The 23,375-nt window shown below is 41.0% G+C and overlaps 3 protein-coding genes across 6 annotated transcripts; all 3 read right to left on the bottom strand.

Annotated features, from left to right (window-relative positions):
• Positions 1-902: 902 nt before the first annotated feature.
• LOC132203784 (CREB-binding protein) lies at positions 903-14,042 on the bottom strand. Of its 3 annotated transcripts, none has more exons than XM_059631803.1 (22): positions 13,519-14,042; positions 12,888-12,986; positions 11,420-11,992; positions 10,828-11,240; positions 10,536-10,731; positions 10,027-10,427; positions 9,702-9,847; positions 9,523-9,640; positions 9,403-9,457; positions 8,086-9,150; positions 7,729-8,018; positions 7,507-7,664; positions 7,114-7,224; positions 6,924-7,058; positions 6,646-6,861; positions 6,160-6,586; positions 5,705-6,103; positions 5,411-5,641; positions 5,236-5,355; positions 4,624-5,136; positions 3,769-4,305; positions 903-2,987 (listed from the first exon to the last, which is right to left on the bottom strand). In XM_059631803.1, the coding sequence occupies exons 1-22, from the start codon at positions 13,598-13,600 to the stop codon at positions 1,932-1,934; spliced, it is 7,341 nt and encodes a 2,446-aa protein (XP_059487786.1). In that variant the 5' UTR covers positions 13,601-14,042; the 3' UTR covers positions 903-1,931. The 3 variants fall into 3 exon arrangements, with proteins under 3 accessions (XP_059487786.1, XP_059487787.1, XP_059487788.1); XM_059631804.1 differs by having other exon boundaries at positions 7,114-7,194; XM_059631805.1 differs by lacking the exon at positions 12,888-12,986 and having other exon boundaries at positions 7,114-7,194.
• A 597-nt stretch (positions 14,043-14,639) lies between these two features.
• On the bottom strand, positions 14,640-16,698 carry LOC132203035 (histone lysine acetyltransferase CREBBP-like). The gene is made up of 2 exons (XM_059630460.1): positions 16,247-16,698; positions 14,640-15,925 (listed from the first exon to the last, which is right to left on the bottom strand). Exons 1-2 carry the CDS (start codon positions 16,400-16,402, stop codon positions 15,515-15,517), a joined length of 567 nt encoding a protein of 188 aa, XP_059486443.1. The 5' UTR covers positions 16,403-16,698; the 3' UTR covers positions 14,640-15,514.
• Positions 16,699-17,164: 466 nt separating this feature from the next.
• Positions 17,165-23,156, bottom strand: LOC132203033 (adenylate cyclase type 9). Of its 2 annotated transcripts, none has more exons than XM_059630457.1 (7): positions 22,903-23,156; positions 21,281-22,852; positions 20,499-20,720; positions 20,367-20,440; positions 20,152-20,301; positions 19,928-20,024; positions 17,165-19,881 (listed from the first exon to the last, which is right to left on the bottom strand). In XM_059630457.1, exons 2-7 carry the CDS (start codon positions 22,773-22,775, stop codon positions 18,290-18,292), a joined length of 3,630 nt encoding a protein of 1,209 aa, XP_059486440.1. In that variant the 5' UTR covers positions 22,776-22,852; positions 22,903-23,156; the 3' UTR covers positions 17,165-18,289. The 2 variants fall into 2 exon arrangements, with proteins under 2 accessions (XP_059486440.1, XP_059486441.1); XM_059630458.1 differs by having other exon boundaries at positions 17,165-19,872.
• Between the last annotated feature and the right edge of the window lie 219 nt (positions 23,157-23,375).

Raw genomic sequence — 23,375 nt, 5'->3', positions numbered from 1 at the left:
AAAATTAAATTAAATTCTCGTTGTGCAAACAAAAATAAATATTTTTTATTGTTTATATTTTGTAAATAAACAACAATAATAAGTTCGAATTGGTTCGAATGTTACAAAACCACCAATAAATTTGTTTGACAGAAGATATAAGAACTATGATTTATTGACCAATGTTGGCAACAGTTTGTGGTTTCTTACTGCAATGGCGCGAAAATAAAACAATATAAATTTTAAAATGATAATTATTTGTAAAATGAAATTAACTTCTAAATTAATATAATTATTTAGTAACTAATTTATTATATAAATAAATTATCAAAAAATTTATATGGTTATTGAATGATTATTTTAAATTTAACAAATTAATAATTAAAAATACCCCTCCCATTTAAAAAAAAAAATGTTCATTAAAAGCAAAATTTAATTACACAAAATTTTATTTAAAAAAAAATTGGAAGTGCGTCTATTGAAATAAATACAACAATAAAAACACAAATTTTTTACATTTATTAAATATTTATAAAATAATATTAAATTAAAAATATGAAAATATTAGTATTTAATAATAAATTTTTTTGTATATTATATTTCTTATATTTCAAATCAATGTACACCAGTAAATAAACAATATTTTTTTTTTTTGAAAAATAAATCCATAACAAAATTTAATTCATTTAATAATATTTTGGCAGCGCAATTTGTTTGCCCCAATGCCCCAATTCTAGTTTCTATCCCATTTTTAATCAATCAATTCTAGTTTTCCTTTTTTAATTTATAAATTTAAAAATTCTCTATAATTCTGCAAGGTCAATAGAACTTCATTTTCTTCTTCAATTTTTTACTTCCTCAAATGTTCATCAAAACCGAAATCAATTTCAACTAAAAATAGATAAGTAGGCTGTGCGTTTGTTAATTGAAAAGCGTGTTGATTAAATTTATTCAAGGTTTATTATAAAATCATCAAATGCTCATTGACATAATGGCTACAGAAGACAGCAGTATCAATATGTTCAAATTGTGTCTGTTCTCTTATAAAATATCTATGAACTGGGGTAACAGGCGCACAAATCAAAGCCTAAAATACCTCAAATCAAATTAATAAATATGTAACAACAATCATTATTCTCATTTAGTTTTTCTTGTGACGTAATAATTAGAATAATTAAATATGTTACTAGCAAATAGAATAGCAAGTTCACTTCTGTTTTCTCTCAATGTCCATGTGGCGTAATAAATGTGTTATTAGCACTTGAATCATATTATGTACATTTACAATCAATCGTTAAACTCAACACTTTACACTGTACATTGAGCGCGATTCGTTTTCGAACAACAAACCCTCCGAGCGAGTCTTGATTTGCTACATAAATCACCAAGAGAAATAAACAATAAATTAAAAAGAAGAGAGGAAACTGAACGAGGGGGCGCACTTGCTTCGATGCTGTTCTAAACAAAGTGGTCAAGGGCTGGAATGTCTGCAAGAGGTCAAGTTAGACACGCAATCATCATCGTCACCGTCCAATAAATAAAAGAGAGTTACTGCGTAGAGGTAGAGGTCCATTCTTATTATTGTGCATCATGAAAAAAATTGCCACAGGCCACTGCTTGTATGATAGTAGTTTATTCCCTTAAAAAGTCATCACAACCACTTGTTCGTATCTTACAGCTCGGAAAAAAACTTAAAAATGTTCTCTCCTCCAGACACAAAAACGGCGCTCCACGATGAGATCTTTTTAATTCGAACAAGACGGATCATTCTATCAGCTGCTTCTTGGGGGCAACCGGGTGGGGTTTGTAAGACGCGAGCGGCGGAGTGCTGCTCGTTTTATAAAAAAAACTTACATGTTGCCTTAGCACAGCCATTTTTCTTGATGCTCCTCCTCTCAAACCGTCGGCACAACAGCAGAGAGAGAGAGAGAGAGAATTTCTCAAAATTTTTACTACAACTGCTCCACAAACTTGGTCAGTTGGTCCTGCGGCGTGATGGCGTTTGTGTCGTTGACATCACCACCACCCATGCCCATCTGCTGCGGCGACTGCATTGGCATTTGGTGTTGGCCGCCTTGCAGCTGCGACAGCATCATCTCCGAAGGGCCGCCACCGTCGTTGCTCCCGACACCCATGCTGGGGTGCGGGCTGTGGGTCGGCGTGTGGTGCGGGTGCGGAGAAGGAACCGGATGGCTGCGAGGAGATGGAACAGCATGCGTTCGTGGCGACTGAATGGGCCCTCCGCCTCCTGCTCCTCCAACAGAAGGTGGGCCACCCGTTCTAGGGGAGGCATTAGGTTGCGGCGACCTTGCGATGGTGTTCGGGGGAGGAGACCTGACAGTCTGCATAAGCTGTTGCTGCTGACTCTGCTGCAAGGGTGGTGCCATCATTTGTGGCGAGACCGGTGGCGGGGTTGGCCTCAGCTGGGCCTGTCCTTGGGCTCCCTGCTGTTGGGGTGAGGGAAACTGCTGGCCGTACTGGTCTGTGGTGAAAGTGTGCTGCTGGCCAAAACCCATTTGCTGACGCTGCGGTCTTTGTGAGTAGGGTGGTGCTGGGGGTTGTTGGAAGCCACCCTGAGCCTGCTGGGCTTGCTGCTGGGCCTGTTGTTGTTGTTGCCGCATAGCCATCATCTGTTGCTGATGTTTGTACCACTGCTGCTGTTGCTGCTGCTGTTGTTGCTGTTGCTGCATTTGGTTCATCATTTGTGGATTGGCCATTTGTGCAGCGCCCATACCGGCAGTGTTAACACCCTGCTGCTGAGCTTGCTGTTGCATTTGCATTCTCTGCGTTTGCTGCTGCTGTTGTTGCTGCTGCATGGCGCCTGCACCCAATTGCTGTTGGTGCTGCTGCATCATTTGTTGCTGTTGACCGCCTGGCGGCATACCGCCCGCTTGAGGGACCTGCTGTTGGCCCTGTTGCATTCCAAATTGCTGCTGCTGCTGCTGCTGTTGTTGAGGTTGACCCTGTGGATTTTGGCCTTGCTGTTGCGGACCCTGTTGCTGGTACATCTATAAGGTTTATGGGAAAATTAATTGGTAAAAAATTACTATACAGGATTAGTAAATAGAATTATCAAAATTCAAGTGAATTAAAAATGGAGTACATTAAATTGTTTAGCGATTAAAAAACTCAAAGCCAGTTGACCTTGTTGCAATTTAGGGTCAAATATCAAAAGTATAATGAAAAAGAAACATTAATGTTCTCTTACGCTCATTATATTGACATTAATAGATTTATAAACATACAAAAGAAATTTGTAAATTAATTTGTTTATTGTTTATTTCCAAACAAATTAAGGAAGCTTTGAGAAATTTTAAAATTATAGTGTGAACAAGGATGGACAAAATTGAAAAAGTGATCTGCTATTGCAATCGTGATCGAACCATTTTTTGAAAAGATGATCGCAATCGCAAAAGGTGGTCAATCCCGTGCTATCATTTGCGATCTTTTTACAATTGCAGGAAGCAATTTTAATTCTTAAACTTGGATAATTTAATGCTAAATCTGGAAAAAAACTGACAATGTCAGGTAATTTGATAAAAAAAAAATAATAATAATAATTAAACGAAGACTTTTCATTTATGAAGTTCATTTTTGTTAGGATTCCTTGTTTTGAAAACAGAATTGATAAAAAACCGTTTGGAATTTTTTTTTTCAGAAATATATTTGATCGCAAAAAGTCGCAACATTTCAATACTATAAGATCACAATCGCAAAATTTGAGATCGCGTCTATCCATGATTGTAAATTTGTGTCACTTTTAAAATTGATGAAAAAAACGCTGCTTACCTGTCTTTGCTTGATAAATGCTGCCATCAGCTGAGGATTCTTCTTCAAGATCTGCAAAATTTGCTGCTGCTGCTCAGGCGTGTTAGGTGACTTCAATGTCTGCAACAATAATTGCAAAGCCTGCTTCTGGTTTGGATGGACGCCTCCAGGCTGGCCAGGTTGCATTTGTGCACCCATGGCCCCAGGACCAGCAGGGCCAGCCATCTGGGGACCGGCAGCCCCCATCATTGGTTGTTGTTGCTGTTGCGGACTCTGACCCATCATCTGGTTTGGCTGCTGTTGGCCAGGTTGCTGCATGGGCTGAGGAGCACCAGGTCTAATTCCACCTGGACTCTGCATTCCTGGACCAAAACGGTTCTGCCATTCCATGCCCATGCTAGGCAGAGGCGACTGTTGCATTGCAGGGCCTTGGTTCATTTGGTTCATCGGCCGCTGCATCTGTGGGGGTGGCATTATGGCTGGCTGACCTCCGACGGTTGGAGTAACTTTGCCATAGCCTGTGAGTGGTGCATGTTGTCGTGCAGCCTCCTCCTGAACCTGAATTAAAATTATTTGTTTTGTAAGTCACTGAAATATCAGAAAATTTAATTTCATAGTTTACTTTATTAAATACGTTATCAATGACTGACTAATATAAAGTTGTTAAATTAATACAAGAAATCAGTTCAACAATAAAAATTTTTGATTTGAATTTGAAGTCAGCTTTTCCTCAAATAAAACCCATCGAGGAAAAGTCGTCTATAAATTCATATCACCATGAATCAACCGCCGATTGTGAAATTCTACCACACAAATAAAAAGTGTATTAAAGTAGTAAAAAATGAAATCATAAGTTTCATATAAAAATATTTTTACCTGTTTAACAACTTGCAAGACATTTGCAGGTGGTCCTTGTGATCCAGGTTTCATGCCAACACCAGGTTGGTGTGGTGATTGCATGCCCATGATTGCAGCTTGTTGAGAACTTGGACCTTGGTGGCTCATGCCCATAACTGCAGGCGCCGCTCCCGTTGGTGTGCCTGACATGGCGCCTCTTGAGTTTTGTGTAGTCATAGCCATTCGCCTTCGAATCAACTGGGCTTGCTGGAGTCGCTGCTGCATCTGTTGTTGCTTCAGCTTTTGCTTGATGTTTGAGCAGAAAGGCACGGGACACTTGGTTTCCTGGCAGTGCTTTGCATGGTAACAACACAGGGCTATAAGTTGCTTGCATATAGGACAGCCACCGTTGGTCTTTCGTTTGCAGATCTTTGTGTGCTGCACGACTCTCTTCATCTTCTGACAGCTTGGAAGTCTGCAGTTGGCATCTCTACACTGGCAAGCATGAACAAGAGACTGAATGCAACGTTGAATTGATAGCTTCCTTGCCTCCTGAAACACAAATTTGCATTGTTGAGTATATTTTGAAATTAATTATTAAATTTTTCTGAAACAGTAAATTTTCAATATGTACACAAAAGAGGAACATACCTGTGGATTTGCTTGTTTGGCATCAGCAGGGGAGGATCCGTCGTCAAGGTCGAAGCCCAGCCTGTCCATCTTGTGTTCATGTCCGTCTTTCTCGTAGCAGGTGACACACAAATCATAGTCCTAATAATGCAATACATTTCAATTTTAAGCTCTAGCTAAATGAAGCACTACTTACATCACACTGTGTGCAGTGCCACCTGGTCTCTACATGGTTCTTGCAGTTATTACATGTGTAGACAAAGCGGTCCTGGCCCTGGTTGTGCAACTCGTAGAGCATAGCCATCGTTGAGTATTTTGCTCTTCGAAGAGAGGAGAATTCATAATGTCGGTCACGAGCCATTGTCAGGAAGGCATCACGACCGTCCATCAATTCGCAATTTATTAAAGGATCAGGATCTGTTATAGGCTGAAATATAAGTACAGATCAATTAATATCTTATCAGGACTTGGTATTCTAAGTGATTTTCACCTGTAAACTTGCTGCTGACTGTGCAGAGTGCAACCGTATCACAAAGAAGACCTCTTTGTGCTTCTCCATGGTGGCAAATATTTTTGTCGAGAGGTCGTTGCCAGTCTGTAGAGAATTTGACTTTTTGCTGTTCTTCCGCTGATTGGCTTTGGATTTATTAGACTTCTTTGCTTTCTTCTGACCCTTCTTTTTGCCTTCAGGGCCTGCATCACTCTCCTCAGCACTTGCAGCTGCTGCCGCCGCTGCTTCAGCAGCCTTAGCCTGCTTACGCTTTTCTTCTTCCTCCTGATCCAACTCCTTTATGCTTTCCTCAAGTACATTTGGCCAGAAATCCCCCTCAAAATAGGGCAGCTCAGCAGCTGAGCTCAGTTTGTCTTCAAGTGCTTGTTTCAAAATATCCTGTATATACATAAAAGTTAGACTAACCACACTTAATAATTCAATAAAACAATTACCTTGTAGTCCAGTACAATTCTCTCAATGATACCCTTGTCAAGCATCTTTTTGTACCATTCCTGCAGTCGCTTCGGCTTTGGTATTTTTTGCTCAGGAGGATGGCAATGGAAAATGTAGTCATCGCCTTCGGAGGGTGGACATGCCCATATGTGGGCCATCGTGTAGCCAAGCTGCTTTACGTAGTCCAAATAACCAAGTAAAATTTCATGATAAACAGCTGTCCTGAACTGGCGAGGACGGAAAAAGTGTACGGAGTCAAGGTATGCGATGTACACTCTTCTCGTGTTTGGTGTTGGACACTCCGATCCATACTCTTGGACATGCATTCCAAAAAAGCACACATCGGCCCCATCTACTTCTTCGAAGGCAAAAAGTGCTTTTGCTCTATATGGGAACGTCTCAGACAGGTCGCCAGTATCAACAAACCTATTCATAAAATTTCAAATTAACATTTATTGATCAAAAGTTTGCATTTATCATCATACCTCGACTTCATTCCTGGTTTGACTTCTACGATTTTATCAGAGCTTGAAACCACTCTTATAGAGACCTCGCCAGCACCAGCTTCCTTCTTCTTGAGAAAATTATTCACCCTGGTCTCTATGTAGGTACCTAACTTTGTGACCGGAAGCTTTTTGGAGTTAAACTTGTTTTCTTTGCGCTTTTTGCCTTGCTTGTTAAGACAATGGCTGCAAGTAAATCTGAAATTGAATACTCAAATTTAGTACTTACATTTAACAGTTTTAATTAACAGCTAATATACCCATTGGGCCATATGTTCTCCATGTGCAATTCGCATATCTGATGAAGTTTGCGGCCGCAGTCGGAGCATTCAACAAATGCCTCCAATTCAAGGTTATCATTCTTCATTTCCACAAATTGGTCTTTCTTGATGACCCTAAAATGAATTTATGAATTAAGACTTTTGCATGAAATGCTGATTGGTAACTCACGTTTGAGGCTGAGTAGGGTCATCGCCAAGGGTGATCGAGTCGCCAGGAATCTCGTTGAAGCACTTTTGGCAGTATGTGTATCTGTTTCCAGCAATTCCATATTGAATTAGGCTGAGGTCCAATGAATCAATTGTGGAGAAGCAGGCGAGGGTGCGCATAGGGTGCAGGGATGGCCAAAAAAGCAGGCAAGCAAGGACAGGTTAGAATCACAAATATCAGGTAAAAGCAAAATAAAAATGAATAAAAAAAGTGCGATGGACAGGGAAGAATTAAAAAAATGTGTTTCAAATTCAACTAAGATATGTGCCAAAAATAGGAAAAAAGTATCCATCGATAGTGATGTATTTGTGTTCTCATGCAACAGCTAACGACTAAATTGAAATTGAGTTTTACCTGCTTTGGTAGCTGAAATACTTTGCATCACGGGGAATAGTACATAGCTGCTTGCCATAGCAGCACAACACCTGTGGGTTAAAAGTGTATTTGCGCCCACAGCAATATCCCAGACTTTGCATCACAGGGTCGATTTCCACCTCAAATACCTCAGACAGCTGTTAAAGAAAAATGCATTTATTTTCTGCTCAAGATGCTTGATAATTTACTTTAATCTCTTACCTTGGTGCAGTATCGATAAACTTTGGAAGTTTTCCTATTATAGAGCCAGGCATTGTCGAACATAAGCCAGACATCATCTACATATTCCCACGGGTCTTGGTACATGCCTGTGTCTAGTTTACGCTTTATGGTGGACAAGTCCATTGGCTTTTTAATAATATCAAAATAGTCAGGAATGCCGAGATTCTGTGGATCTACGGGTTGCCTGAAGGGATTTGATTCAGGGTCTAATCTGTACAGCTTTTCTAAAGTTGGCATCAATGCTTGCCGCAGTTCCTCTGGCTTAAACACTGAAAGAAGAGGAACAACAAAAATACTAAGTTATCTGAATTCAAATTTATGATCCAAGAAACTTACTGCATTTGCGCTTCTTGTCTGAAGAACCAGGTGGCTGAGGAATGGGTTCTGGGATGGGAGGTTTAATGTCAGGGGTGTCTGTGGACATAGGCTCATCTTTGATCTCTCTTTTGATCTCTCGTTTGATTCCAGAGGGACCAGCATCATCATCTCCTTCGTCCATCTTTGATTCACCATCTGGATCAGGTTTGATGTCACGCTCCGATTTGATGTCGCACTTGAGATCCTTGCCTGATGGGGTGTCATCTTGATGCTTTCCTTTGCCCATACCACCTCCACCCTTTCCCATTCCGGCGCCACCTTTTCCTATACTGTTATAGGAAGGAGTCTCTGGCTCGGAAGCAGCGTTCAGAGCCGCTGCAATTGCTTGGTGCTGAGAAGACATGGACACAGTTCGAATAGGAGTTTTTGGGACCTGTTTCAGTTGGGGCTGCGGAGTCATTTGGCTCTGTTGAGGCTTTTGATTGCCCATCAAATTGTGCTGCTGCTGCTGTTGCATCTGTTGCTGTTGAGAATTCAACAAGTTTGCATTGAATTGCTGTTGTTGTGGCTGCTGATTGGCACCAAACGGAGGTGGTGCCGTCACGTTCGGTGTTGCCATTCGACTCTTCATCATGTCTGAGAATTGCTGCTGCTGCTGTTGTTGTATACCAGCCATTTGTTGTTGCTGCTGGTTCTGCATATTGAAGCTATTGGCACCCTGCTGCTGATTGGGAGTCATGCCTCCCATTCCCATGCCCATCGCCCCTTGCTGATTGGGGCCAGTAGGACGCATGAATTGCTGAGGCATTCGAACGCCCGCCCCTTGTTGACCTTGCTGGTTCAGCAATTGCTGCTGCTGTTGTTGCTGTGCTTGCTGCTGTTGGGGTGTGGGCGCTGCACCTTGAGCTCCTGCCAACTGATTCATACTCGGAGAAAGGTTACCCAAGCCTCCAGGAGTGCCCGCTGCTGAATTGGCCTGCATTTGGCCGCCGGCTGCCTGAGGACCGGTAGGACGGACACCCTGCTGAGACTGCTGCATTAATTGCTGCTGTTGCTGCTCTTTCCGTCGCTGCCGCTTTTCCTCTGCACAGGAAAACAAATATGATGACAAAAGAATACTTATAGTCAAAATAAGCCAAGACAATGATTGAAGATTATCACTTGTCTTTTATGTTTGAGATATCTAACTTAATAATAATAATTTAATAAACAAAATATTTAAATTAAACATCTATGTGCCGCTACTTAATTTTCTGATGATTTGCATAAAAAATTGGTAAAATGCAAATAAAAAAAATTGTTGCCTATAATTAAACAAAAATTTGCTGTACTCACCAAGCTCCTTTTGTATCTTGTATATTTTCTCCGCCAGTAAATGATAATATTCAGACTGCAGACAGAAAATATAAAAAGTATTAGATTATTTAATATTTGTAAGCATCTCTTTCAACTAACCCTTGAATTCGCCATTTCGTACATATCGCCTTCAACTTTCTTAGCATAATTAACAAGATTATTCATTCTTTTATCCATCATTGCTTGTGGGTCAGGGGTAGGGAATATTGCTTGAACTCTGCAAATTTAATAAAGATACATAAATATTTAAACAAGAAATTAAATCCTGAAATGCTTACAGCTTATGAACTAGGTGGTTTCGTAAGTCTGGAGTGACCGACTGATGCCACTCTTTTGTTCCTTGGACAGGTGCTGCAGTCACTTGGCCCTGCAGGCCAGGAAGGCGGCCGTCTGCCAAGCCCTGTTGCTGCTGGTTCATCAGGAACTTTAGAAAAAATAAAACGATTCATAATTACAATGATTGCTTATTTTCAAAGTTTTCAGAGTAATTATTATTCGGTTTATTCGTTCGATAAAATTCAGTTCAAAGACAGAACTTACGCAAATAAATAAAATAAATATTTAACATAACTGAAATGACTCTATGGAGGTATTAATACTTACATTTCCAGCTGATTGAGGATCACTAGGCGCAACATGTCCCCCAAAGAGGGCCTTCTGCATGTTAGTTACAGCCGCACTTGAAGGTTGTGATTGCTGTTGCTGCTGATTCTGCGGAGTCGGTGGACCCACCTGCTGGTCTGGAGGGATGCCCAATAGGACGTTTACGTTGGGAACAGAAGAAGTTGTGTTCTGCCCAGCTAACATCCTGACCTGACCAGGAGCTGTAGGCGTGCCTGGTTGTCCCATTGTTGCACCTTGGGGGCCTGTTGCCGGTCCTCCTGGGAGTCGAACGCCACGGCCAACACCAGTTAACATAGGGTCCGAGGGTACTGAAATGCCAAGTGCTCCATATGCTCTTCGCATGTCGCTAGCATTTGGCTGTGCGGGTTGAGCTGCTACGGCTATTGTAAAGGAAATCCTTAAGTTAATATTTTTCCTTGTGAAAAATTATTTCAAAGAAAAAAATGCTTTCATAGTGTATCATAAGAATGCAAATACGACAAACTTACCATTTTGGTTACTCCTGCTCTTATCAGCCTGTTTAAGAGGCAGGCACACAGGACAGTCTGATCTGGTACAGTGCTTCCAGTGGGAGATTATTTGGCGGGAAGAGGAGCAGTGAGGCACTGCGCAAGCCTTGCCTGCCTGGCAGGTTGTCATGTGATTGAGGACATTTTTCATGGTTTTGCAGTGTGGAAGTGCGCACTGGAAGGTGATATTAAAAAATTAACAAAACATAAAAACCTTTCACTTATCTGTTAATTATTTCAAGCAAGTTTTGGTTCTCTAAAGTGTACTTACCTGCCAGTTTTCCCCGTTTGCCTGGCTCTCTCTGCGCTGGCACTTATGGGCATGCAGCAGTAACACCAATTGCTGCTGTATAAGTTTTCTCTTCTCAGGATCAGCCGCAGGCTGGCCTGGCTGCTGAGATGCTCCAGGCTGGGCAACAGGTTGACCTTGTTGAGCTTGTGCCGGAGACTGCGCTGGGGGCTGCACCTGTTGGCTCCCGTCGGGTTGACCCTGCTGGGCTGCGCCAGGCACCTGTTGGGGTCCTTGCTGCGGCTGCTGTGGCGGAGCCTGGAACCGTTGACCAATTGTCATATTTGGAGGTGCGATGCCACGCTGTGGTCCCATTTGGGGATTGGGTGAACCGTAGTTGTAGCCACCAGGGCCACCCATCATAGGATTCATTCCTGCTTGGGGCATCCTTTGACCTAGAATAAAAAAAAGAACTAGCAGTTAAAATATATTCTCTCGTTACTTGTAAGATGTTAATAATTTATATTACACGTTTGTCAAATTAACATTTGTATATGCAATATAGTGACTATATTTTAAATTTGATTTTTTTAGTGTTTCATTTTTTCTGCTATTCAAGTAACCAATTTTTAACCTAGCATTTGTTGCTGTTGTTGCATGTGCTGCTGCTGCTGAGGTCGGAGATGCGGCCTATTGGCCATCATAGGCCCGTTCCCCTGGTGCATGCCCATCATCTGTGGCTGTCCAGGCTGCTGCTGCTGTTTGATACCCATGGGTCCGCCAAGATTCATAGAGTTTTGAGGCATTCCATTGCCAGTGGCCATGCCCATGGCCATAAGATTGTTGTTGTTTGCCATTACAGCGGCCCCTTGGCCACCTCCTGCGCCACCCATCATTAGGTGCTGCTGCTCAGACTTGTTTGGCGGCGACTGCATAGTCTTGGGACCACCTGGGCCCAAATGGCCGCCAGGGCCAGCACCTTTGTTCATCAGATGCGTAAGGTTGGGGTGGCGCTGGTTGAGACTCGAGCCGCCTCCAGTGTCGGGAGCAGACATGCCTCCTCCAGGGTCGCCGTTCTGCATACCCTGACCAGGTCCAGGCCCTGTAGGCTGTTTCGCAACCTCACTGGCGCCCCACGAACTCGAGGACATGAGCTCATCTGGAAGGTCATTCTCTAGGTCCAGCATGTCCGTGTTCGAAAAGAGATCTGTAACAGTGGATGGCAGTGGTAAGTGCAGGGACAAGAAAGATGCCAAGTAAAATGCAAGCAGCGGCAGGACGTGCGCCTTCCATGCTAAAAGGTGGTGGTCAGGAAGCGGCTGAAGAGTCAATAGGGTTAACTTACTACTGCTCAATAAAAATGTATATTTATTTATATTTACGGACTGATACACACTTGTTGGAAAATGAATGTTAGTCAAAAATTCTGTCAAACAGGTGGTGGTGGCAGTGATTGACAAAAAGGATCAGAAAGATTAAGGTGGTGTTTTCCTGAAAAGCAGGTTGTAGGGCAGAAGAACATGCTTTCATTTAGAGTGGGGTTTCTTGCACTTACAAAAAAATTAAGTGATGGCCAAAATGTATGTGAATCATAGACAAAATAAACTTTTGAAATACCAATTTTAAAATGTAGTGAATAAATTTTACGTTCCTTTGCTGTGGTACAAAAAAAATTAGGAAAAATTTCTGAATTTGGTTTAAATCTTAAATTCATATTTATTATTATTATTTTTTTTTAATCTTTCACTCTGTGCATTACAAAAATATAATCTTAAAATGATTACAATTTTTGGAACTTCAATTTAAGATTTGGATAATCTGATTCACACTGGGTCAAAAGTTAGAACTATTTGAGGGTGACAAAAGGCAAATAATTAATGTATATTTAAAACAAAAAATGATAAATTAATCATTTAAATAAGCAGTTTTCGGAATCCAAGAATAGAGTTCCATTATTTTACTATAATTCACAATTTAGATTTGGAGAAAAAGGCAGATTAGATGCTTTGTTAAGAGGTCCGAGGTAAATTTCTTTCAAAAGAGTCATGCAACCCCCGGAAAATGAAACAACAGGTTCTTCTGCGGCTGGGCAAGGAATTTACTTCTCTTCTGCGACCTCCATGGCGTTGAGTTGGAAGATGCGTCTTCACTGCCCAGCGGGGACGAAGAGCCAAAATCGTATGGATTGTGATGGAGCAAAACTGCGAACGCAAATGAGCAAGTTACTCCAGTTGTCGCCCAACTTTAGACTAATGTATGTGACATAAATTTTTGTAACAGTCAAATGTCACAGTTGTGGTTAAGAATATATTTTTTTTCAAATAGAATAAACGATTGGTGAGCGAAAGTAACTTGCTTGAGGGGAGGAATCAAAAAATCTGTATTAAATAACAAGTTAAAAAAAATTACAGATAGGGTTATGTATGCGTGAGGAATGCATGAGGAAAATCACAGACGCGCCACTTTTTAGTCTGAAGCTGGTGTAAAGTAAAAATTCTTAATTTTGCAAATTTCTCGTGCTTTCCATTCGGGAAAGTCTTAAAAGAAAAGGTCGGGCCGAGAGTCGGGCCAGGGGCGAAACACCCGAATGTGAGCATGTAAATAAACAAAAGGTGCGGGTGCACCTGCCAAAATGAAGACGCCGGAACGCCTCCTTTTGCAAATCAAGCGTTTCGGCCTCGGCCCGCTTCGGTCGGCCCAAAAAGCGGTCTGGGCTAAAATTTGGTCACTCACCAGACGAATCGGACGGGCCCTGGAAGGGGTCAGCGAGTTTTTGCCGCTTGTTGGGCGGACCGTCAACGATGTGATCAGCCATGGTGTTGTTGACGATTGCACTGCTCCGAATTTTTCGTAGTATTTTTCAAATCGCGTTATAGACGCTTTTTGCGGCCGGGGCCTCACTTCATTGTCCTGATGGGTGGCTGCGGCGTCAATCGCATGCCAGCGGCGCCGAGTAAGTGCTCACTGAGCGGCTGCCCCATCGGCGGGCATCCTCGTATGCCTCTTGCGGCCTGCCTCTCACTCCGCACCGACTGACCGTACAACCCCAGCAGCCAAACACCGAATCCAATTGCGGCGTCAAAAGGGCTTCCACGCCACCTCTGACTTGACCAGGGCGCGCACAAAGTTACCGAATCACTTTACAAGCCGCCTCAAGCGGCCCCGAATATCACAAAACGCCGCAATTTTGATTACAAATTCCAAAATTTCTCGGAGTCTGTGCTGGGCAAAATGGCCGCTGTTGATGAAAAGTTTTTCTACGCTTGTCAGAAAATATCCGATACATAATGAGAACTCGAGTAGCTCATTGGTGTACACCGGTCACGTGGCCAAATCTCAACCACCGATTGGCCGGCACAACACTTGTGACGTCACGCTGCTCCACACGGAAAGAGCCGAATGATGCTTTTGGCGGCCGCCGCCGAGAGCCGACACTGGCGAGCAAAGCTGCCACAGACTGCCAACAGAGGGCTATGGAGCCGCGCTAATTTACGCTAATTTAGTTCTAAAAGCGATAAATTTTTCGGAAATTCTACACGACGTTTTGACTTGCAATTTTTACATTGGAGTGACAAAAGATGCTTTTGCAGCATAAAATTTAAATCAAGCAAGGAATGTTTTAAAAAAAAACATCGTGAAATAAATTAATAGTCGTAGAGCCAAAAGCCATCAATATAATTATCCGCTATAAATTATATTATTATTATAAAATTATATTATTCTGTAAGGTGCAATATTTTTTTCTACATTTTGAAACTTGCAAATTTTAACGTTTATTAATGATTTATTAAATTTTGTTATAGAATATTTTGATATTGCAATATTTGTAAAATACATCAATCCAAAAACAAATGTTTCGCTGGTGAAATAATTTTATTGAATCAAAAAAATGCTTTTGCACTGAAAAATACATAAAATTTTTAATTTTCATCTTTTAAATGTCTGCTGAAACCTGTTAAAGAATAATACAAATTATTATATAAAGGTTATTTTAACTTTAAATTGGTTCAAAAATACCTCTGCTCCATTGGCGAGTTTGTGAAGTAGTTTTTTTATAAGTTTTAATCTTTCTAATATCTAAATTTAAATTTAAAACTGTAGCAATTATTCACAAGCTGCATTGATTTTGACAAGATTTAGACCTTTAATGTCACCATTTAAATTATCAAATATTACAGCTTGTGGATTAAAGCTGCAAGTCTTGGGATAAATTTATTTTCTTCAAAGACAATACCAATAATACGGCAAAGTTATTTTGGAACAGCCCAAACAAATTGAAATTTTAAAAAATTGATAAATTCTTAGAAAATGATTTAATTGAAATTTAATTTCTAAAGCTCTAACAAAATATTCAATGCATTGATAAATTTTCACACAGTTTAATATACACATGTATGTATGTTAAAAATGGATGCTTAAGATAAATGGACAGAATTAAAAATGTACGCCAAGCTTTCATGAAGTCATTAATAAGTGTAGGGTTACTGATTAGAAAGCAGAAAATTATTGATAATAAAACGTTCAAAGCACAGCATAGCTCACTAGTCTTTGTAGTAAGCCACTAAAGTGACAATATAAATCAAATCAACATTAAAAAGTTAAAAATTAATTTGCTAATCCCCTCTTTTAAATAATTTAATAGTTCTTTTAACATTTTTTTTTTTTTAATTCGTCTTATATGTTCCATCAAAAATTTCATATTGAAATTTTTCTTCAGCTTCCAGTTCGATTAACGCTGTTTTTCATTCTTTTTAGCTCTGGTTTGCATTGTTAGCAATTGATACCGGAGGCTGTGGCATGTTTTTTGAAGTTTCTCAGGCGCTTTGGATTTGTGCGTCGTCGTAGGTGGGTTTCCGTTGTTCCGTTCCTGTAGTTTCTTGCGGGCGGCCAAAACTTGCTGCTGAAGTCTCAGCTTGGATATCTTGCAAGAAGGCACAGGGCAACCTTCCGTTTTGCAGAACCGTGTGTGGGTGATGTTCAGCTTCTCGAACTGCTCGCATATGAGGCAGCCCTTCGTTTTGCAGACCAACGAATGTTGTGCCACCATCTTCAGCCTGCCGCAGCCGGACAGTCTGCAGTCTCTGGTCGTACAGTTGCTCATGTGCACCACAAGTTGAAGGCATACTTGGAGTTTGGCCGCCTTAAAAAGTAGGTCAAAGTTAATTTCTAGAAAAATTTAGGTCAAATCTAGAATAACGTTTTCAGTAAGAAACAAAGCTTGTGGAAATTCCAAAATAATTAAAATATAATTAGAGTAAAAATTAAAAATAATGCAAAAGGAAAAAAAATAAAAATACTAACCCGAGGTTTACAATTTTCAAGGTCATGATCATAAATTAATATTTTTTTTAAATTATTCAATAGAAATACGACTACGACAAGCGGGAAAAATAATTGTTATGGTAAATTTTACTATGATAAAAACCTAGTTATAATTGTACCTCATTTTCCATCATAATACCTTGCTTGCAAAACTGCGTGGCGATTGTCCTCTTCGTTCCTTTGAAACCGAATCGTTGGGCTGCGGCTCCTCCGCTTGAATGGTGTTAGAAGGCAATGACCCGTCGTCAGTGCCGAGTTCAGGACAGCAGCCTTTCATTTCTTGGTCCGGAGTCATCCTTGAGATTGAAGAAAATCTACAAAAAATAACCCAGTTTCTTCTCGGAGGGCCGCAGCAACCGCAGATTCAGATGTCCTTCATTGTCGCTTCAAGAGGTCTGATGTCGGTTGTTACGTGTTTGGCTTGTTTACTGCACTACCTGAAGCATTGTTAGCAGACCGTCCCGATGTTGCTCTAATTTGCGGAATGGGGGAGAGACCAGGAAAGAAACAAGCTAACGCAACTTGTGAAATTTGTTTTGTCCGAGAAATAATAACACAACTCCACGCAATAATTTACTCACATTTTTTTTCGTGTCTCCACTTTCGGCCACTAGAGGGATTTTGTGCGGCGCCAAAATATATTGAGAATAACATTGTGTGACGGTGTTATAATGTCCGATTCAAACATTTATATTAAATTATGCATTATGCATAAATTTGTGTTACTGGATGGTTGCGATTTGGTTAATTATTTTAGATGAAATAATTTAGGGGCCTATTATTATTAATGTCAATGTAATCTGCAAAATAAAAATGGAAGGAAATTTATGAAATTTAATAATATATAAAATTATTATCTTAAAATAAAATATTTTTCAGTTCCCTGGGGGTGCGAGAATTCCTTGCATGATTTTTAAAAGTTAAGACTTTTAAAGAACTTCTTCTAATCTTCGATTCAAATTTTGCTGAAGATAAATTTTGAGTTAATTAAATTGTATGCAAACATTTAATGAGATAATTAAAAGGAATACATGATTTAAAAAAATATTACTTATTCTCTCAAGAATTGGTATTCATTTTATTTTTCACGTCCTTCATAAAAATTTAAGCCAACCAACAATTAGGTTTTCAGTACAATATGCAAACTCGTGTGTTTCAAATCACTGTGTTTTCCTCTTCAATACTCAATACAATATAAAGTAAATTAGAACGGCAGCTGCAAATAAAAGCTCACGCACACCGTGAAAAATTGGTGGCTGCTCTAAGTATAATTAATATTTAATATTGTATTATGTAGAATATAATAAGGCAACAAACACTTTTATCCATCAAATCCAATCACAAGTACATAATATATTTAGTCAACATTTCAGGTAATTGTGGAATAATTTATCATTTTTTTTTCATAAAGCTGCAGCAATTTTTTCTGTCATAATATAGCAGTTTTCTTAATTTTAGAATCACAAAGTACCAATAATTAAACATTGATTTTCTGTATCAATCATGCTCATAACAGCTGGACCAGCTGGCAAGAAGACAAGAGGAAGAAACAGGAAGTCTTACTGGTTAGGAGTAAAATTTAACCATGAGAAAAGAGGAATGTAAAAGCTAAATAATAGCAATCATTTATCGTCATAGATCTGCGCTAATTTCAACACAACTTTTGGAAATCTCAAATGAAGATATTTTAAAAATCATCTGCAACTAAAAAGAGAAATTAAAATTTGTATTCAAAATACTAAGGCGAGTTTAAAACGTTTTCACAGGCATTTAAAATAATATTTCCGTCAGACACTTAACATAATATATTTAGCTATGCATGTTCGTCAATTTATTTTTAATTTATTATATAATAAGACAGGCCGCGAATAAAAAAGGCCTTGAAAGATCACAAGTTCTTGACAACAACAATGGCACTGTGAAAATCAACTTAATACATCTCTTTCAAATATTGTCACACATTTTGAGGAACCATAATCCCGTCGGAGTGTTTTAATTGATTAATTAATAACTACGCTCATGTGTGATTTTATGAATTAGCAAATTAAAACTGTTAATACGCTGTGATCAAAATAAAAAAGAAACAATAACGACTGAATGGGACTTTTTTGAGATTTCGCTCGCGCACATAATATATACAAAATGAGCCTATTTAACACTACATAAGGGAATGCTTCGGCAGTCAGCTGGCGGCGTCCTGCTCGCCCTTTAGCAGGAACACACGCATGTTGTCCTTGCCCTTGACGTAGATGGAGCCCCTCGGCTCAAATTGGTACCTCTCGTTGAGCTCCGACAGACAAGATTCGCCCACCTGGACACGTTCCCTGACACCAGTAGAGTCCATCCGACTTGCAATATTGACAGCGTCGCCCCAGATGTCATAGTAAAGCTTGGTGGTGCCAATGACCCCGGCGGTCACATCACCATGGTTGTAGCCTATCCGGAGAATGAGCTTGAACTCCAAAAGATCCTTGTTAAAATCAGCCACCACTTTTTGCATGGCTCTGGCAAACTCGATCAGGTCAAAGAGGTGCTGGTGAGGGTGGCCGTTGGCTGTTCTCAGTTTTGGGTTCAAACCAGAGGCGGCCATGTATGTGCTGCCAATGGTTTTAATTTTCTCAACATTCTTAAACTCAAGTTTGTGCAAAAGCTCGTCAAAGTCGCTGATGAGCTCGTTCAAGACTCGCAGATACTCACGACCGCCTAGGTAGGACTCGTCATACATCTCGTTGAAGTTGACAATGGACGCAAAGAGGATGCCCACCTGGTGGTGGTTTTCCGAGTACATCGCTTTGCTCTTGAGTTGCTCCGCAACGTGCCGGGGAATGATGTTGTGGAGCAGCCAGTCCACTTGGTTCTTGGTGGCCTGCACTCGGGCCTTGTCGGCGGCGGCCAAGGCGTTGCCGTGAAAACTCAATCGGAAGCTGATTTCAAATTCTCTGTTTAGCAGGACGATAAGTAACAGAAGCAGGAAAACGTCAACGTAGACTTCCTTTCTGAAGAGCAGCTCTGCTGAGCCTAGAACTTGCTCGCCTGATTCGTCCTCGGTGGAATTATAAGTTGTCGAATTAAAATTATTCTGGAGGTTGCAGCTTGGGCTGTGTGCTACGAGTGTGATGAAAAAGGCGCCCAGGGCTGCTGCCAGCAAACTTTTCATCCAACAGTTAAGCTGTGTGAAGTTGCAGAAATGGACCAGGCCGACGAGCATTAGCAGACAGTAGGGCTGAACAATGTGCGCCGAGTAAAGAGAGTTGCAGTGAAAGTTGGCGAGCACTGCGATAGCTGGAAGGCTCAGCACAAGAGCGCCAAATATGTGCCAAGGGTACCAACAGAGAGCTGGTCGCTTTGGGCAAATCAGCCTGAAGGCGCCCCACATCCCCACTGAGATGCAAATCACAGCGCCCAGGGCAAGGGTCACAACAAAGGCGGTGTGTCTCAGTCCGAAGAGGGCACAGAGGCCAATAGCGATAAAAATAAACACAAGCAGAGCCACAATTAGGTCCAGGTATGTATTGAGCCTGGCAGAGGCAAGAGTGTTAGGCGCGGTGATTTTCGATGTGTCGGCGCAGTGAGCAAGGGTTCGGTAGTCGCTTTCCATGGGAGCGTCTCTGAAGAACAAGCTGAGCTTGTTAAGAGGCTTTTTTGAGAAATAACAAGCGTCGTTCGGGTCGATCGAGTGCTCCTGGACACACCGGATCATCTGCAGATCAGACAGTTTCCTAATCTTGTTCCACTGGAATTCAGCGTCCTCAATTTTGTACTTTCCTAAAGAAGCTTTTTTAATATGTAAATAATTTTAAAATTTTAAAAGAACAGCTACCATCTGGGTCAGCTACGGAATCCTGACTGGAAGTGTAGTACCCACTGACGCGGTGTCCCATCATGTCATTCTGAGCCAAACCATTCATCATGTAAATCTAGGAAATTTAATGACACATTTAGCACTACCGAAAAGCGGCTACAAAAGCAAACTAACTATTCAGGAAAAGGGTAAAAATAAATTAAAATTGGGAAAAGTAACACCAAAAGCTGATTTTTTTTCACCTGTTGCTGGATGCTACTGCGTCTGCTTGTACTTCTGATGCCAGAATCTTTCCTGCTGTTAATGGAAGGGCTTGTGCTTATTTGGTCATCTGTAGTGGGGACCTTGAGCTGCCGGACAGGACTTGCATTCACTTCATTTTCACTTCGCTTCTAAATTTTTCAAATAATTATATAATTAAACAGATTTACGGCAAAGTTAAAGTAAAAAACCCTACAATTTTTGAAGGAGAAACTGCAATCGGACTTTTGGCATCGCTCAGCTTTTCTTGGGATTTTGATTTAATTGGCCCTGTAAAAATGCATTTCAGAAACACCATTTTTATGTATGAAATAAAAAAAATACACACATTTCCAAAACGACGTTTCTTCCTGGCCTTCTTCAGGTAGAGACTGAGGGGTGAGAGCTTTTATTTCTTCAAGAGGTTCTTCGTCCATCTCTTGTTCAGAGTCTAATATACTGGGTAGGGATGTTGCTTTGAGGGTGGAACGATTGGGAGGTGCGGGTGAGATTCCTGCTCGCTTTGGTGACAAGTCAGCCTTTCTGCTGACTATGAAATAGGTTTTCATATCTGGAACAAAAGATTGAAAATAAAAAAATCAATCTTTTAAATAAACATTGTACTACAGTGATTTAAATTTTAATGTCATTTTCAGATATTAAAAAAAATGCTAATTGTTTATTGAACTTTTCATGATAAAAGAAGTTGTACAAATTGACAGTGACAGCAGCTTGTTGTTAAATAAACACCGTGATAAGATTTATTATTATATACAGCAGTTCACAAAAGTGTTTATGTGAAAATAATGTTTTATCATGATGTCACGCAAGAGCATAAAAGCCAGTTTTTCTAACGACCAAATGTCAAAACAATTAACATTATTAATTAATTAATTAACATTACTAAGAAACTTTGAAAAAGTTGATAATTCAGTGAAAAAATTCTTAATTCTATTACCATTTTAAGCAGATTTATAAATTAAAATAATAATAATAGTCATAATAAAATTTAAAACAAAATTATGAAATTTCAATAAAAAATTTCTTGTTCATACTGTGCACATTTTTAACAAAATTTTATGCTAAAAAATTATTTTATTAAAGAAAATATTACTATTTATTGTATTTTACCCTGAACAGTTTCGGCTTCCTTCAAGATGTACATGTCGTTGAGGTACTTGGATGTGGCCTCCGAGATATGCACCTTACCCGGCTGTCCAGTAGACTCCATCCGGTTAGCCAGGGTGACATCATTGGACCAGACGTCAAATTTGAACCGTCTGGTGCCCACAATGCCACAGAGGACAGTGCCCGTGTGGACACCAACGCGCATGTTGACGTCTTCGTTGCGCTCCCTATCGAAGGCCTGGATGGCCACGATCATGGATAGGCCCATTTCGACGCAGCAGATAGCATGGTCTGGCCGAGGGAGTGGACAACCGGAGACACAATAGTAACAGTCACCCAGGGTGGAGATTTTTTCGCAGCCATGCCTAGCGCAAAGGTCGTCGAATCGCTCAAAAAGGTCATTCAAAAGACTGACTAGCTGCTCGGCCGTTTTGTTGGAGCTCATCCGAGTAAAGCCGACAATGTCTGCAAACAAAATTGACACGTTGTCCATGCAGTGCATGTTGAACGGCCGGAAGAGAGACCGTATATCACCAGGGTTGGATGATCTAGGAGTGGATACTTTTCGCAAGATGGAGCCATTTTCGTCATCAACAGTGGCCGCCTCGTCCTCTTCGCTGTGACCTTCCTTCAGCAGCCACTCGGCCACCTTGGACGGCATCAAGGACAAAATCATTTTTTCCTTCAGCTGCTTCTCGTTTTCCAGTTGCTGTCGAACCAAAAGCGACTGCCCCACTTTCACGAATGTGCCCCTCATTCGCACAGTGGTCATTACGAGTATGTGGATGCCGATGATGTGGATGCAAAGGTGTAGGACAAACCGGACGACAACCTCGGCTGGTTCAGGGTGAGTGAAGTAAAAGGTGAGGACCTCAAAGGCCACCGAGTAGATGACACCAATGAGCACACAGGCGTGCAGTCGTAGCGGAACAACGGTGTACAGAATCAGCAATAGTTCCATGCAGAGGGAGAAGAGGCCCACGGGGGTGAGGTCGACGGCAAATTCACCAGTCTCGGGGATGATGAAGAGAAGGGACAACAGGCAGGAGGACAGGATGACGACAGCGGCTACCAGTTGGTAGTGTCCTTGGAAATGTTGGCTGCGAGAGATGATGAGGGCGCCAATCAGCATGACAATGACAGTCACCAAAACAGGGAGGATGACGAGCCAATGGGGTGTCTGGGTGAAGGCAAAGTAACATGTCCAGAGGAGAGAGCCAACGCAGAGGTAGCTGAGCCCTAGTTGGAACCGCTCGCGGATCTGAGGGAATGAGCTGCGCCAAAATTGACCTTCGAGGACCTCAGAGTCAAAGCGAGGGTCCCACCAGGTGTCTGAGGCTCTTTCAAAGAGGGAAGGCAAGCAGCTGGACAGACGACGCTGGGAACCGTCTGAGCCGCGACCTCCGTTGGCCAGATAGGTCTGCAGGTAGGGTGCAAGGCTCATTTGCGTCTCGTCTTCATCCTCGGCGGTCACCTCGACCGCTTTGGCGCCCTTCATTCTAGACGAGGGTGTGGACGTCGTTGGTTGGGAAGAGTTTCAAGTGTCGAACGCACGCAGCTGTCCTTCTCAAGCATCTGTATACAAGTTCAATGTTCAATCAATTTTTTTTTTAATTGCTAATTACTCTTTGGACGGACGAACGGCTGCCAAACTGCAGCCGACTGTTTCGTGGCCGAGGTCGCTGCGTCGCTCGTGGACGGTTCAAGCTTCAAGGCGTCCGATCAGCGGCTGCTTTGTGTTGAAACACGCCGATGGACGCAAATGAAAGACGAATTTGGCAAAAATAGATTATTTCCCAACGATCTGCAAAGCGAAAATATATCAAAAATTTTTTGTTTCTTTACAGGGATTATTATTCTCATTTGGGTGGGGAGCAACAGCTGAATCCAACCATTACCAACTGAATATAAACAAACAAGGTAAAATTAATTAAGATAAATGATTGTAAATTTCCATTAAAAAAAAATCAAAGCATTTTTATTCAGTATATTAAAATTATTTTAAATAATAATTCTTTCTTCAAAAAATTCTTATCAAATTTGGCTTGTGAAGAGTTTTGTTAGGTTGGCATAGAATTTGTTTACATGTGGAACCAGG

The sequence above is a fragment of the Neocloeon triangulifer genome, unplaced genomic scaffold (genome assembly GCF_031216515.1).
Source record: "Neocloeon triangulifer isolate White Clay Creek 2 clone unplaced genomic scaffold, ASM3121651v1 ptg000017l, whole genome shotgun sequence".
Lineage (NCBI taxonomy): Eukaryota > Metazoa > Arthropoda > Insecta > Ephemeroptera > Baetidae > Neocloeon > Neocloeon triangulifer.
Note: the sequence above shows the minus strand (reverse complement) of the source record. Positions and strands in the feature narration are given on the sequence as shown.

Excerpts from the sequence above, each read along its gene's own strand:
- LOC132203035 (XM_059630460.1), bottom strand. The coding sequence starts at position 16,402 with ATGACTCCGGACCAAGAAATGAAAGGCTGCTGTCCTGAACTCGGCACT. Across the intron at positions 15,926-16,246 it reads CACGCAGTTTTGCAAGCAAG|GCGGCCAAACTCCAAGTATG; the intron begins GTATTATGATGG and ends CTACTTTTTAAG.
- LOC132203784 (XM_059631803.1), bottom strand. The coding sequence starts at position 13,600 with ATGGCTGATCACATCGTTGACGGTCCGCCCAACAAGCGGCAAAAACTC. Across the intron at positions 11,993-12,887 it reads ATGGAGGTCGCAGAAGAGAA|ATCTCTTTTCGAACACGGAC; the intron begins GTAAATTCCTTG and ends CCACTGTTACAG. Across the intron at positions 9,641-9,701 it reads AACCACCTAGTTCATAAGCT|AGTTCAAGCAATATTCCCTA; the intron begins GTAAGCATTTCA and ends TTAAATTTGCAG.
- LOC132203033 (XM_059630457.1), bottom strand. The coding sequence starts at position 22,775 with ATGAAGGGCGCCAAAGCGGTCGAGGTGACCGCCGAGGATGAAGACGAG. Across the intron at positions 20,025-20,151 it reads GCAGTAGCATCCAGCAACAG|ATTTACATGATGAATGGTTT; the intron begins GTGAAAAAAAAT and ends TAAATTTCCTAG. Across the intron at positions 19,882-19,927 it reads TTCCGTAGCTGACCCAGATG|CTTCTTTAGGAAAGTACAAA; the intron begins GTAGCTGTTCTT and ends ATATTAAAAAAG.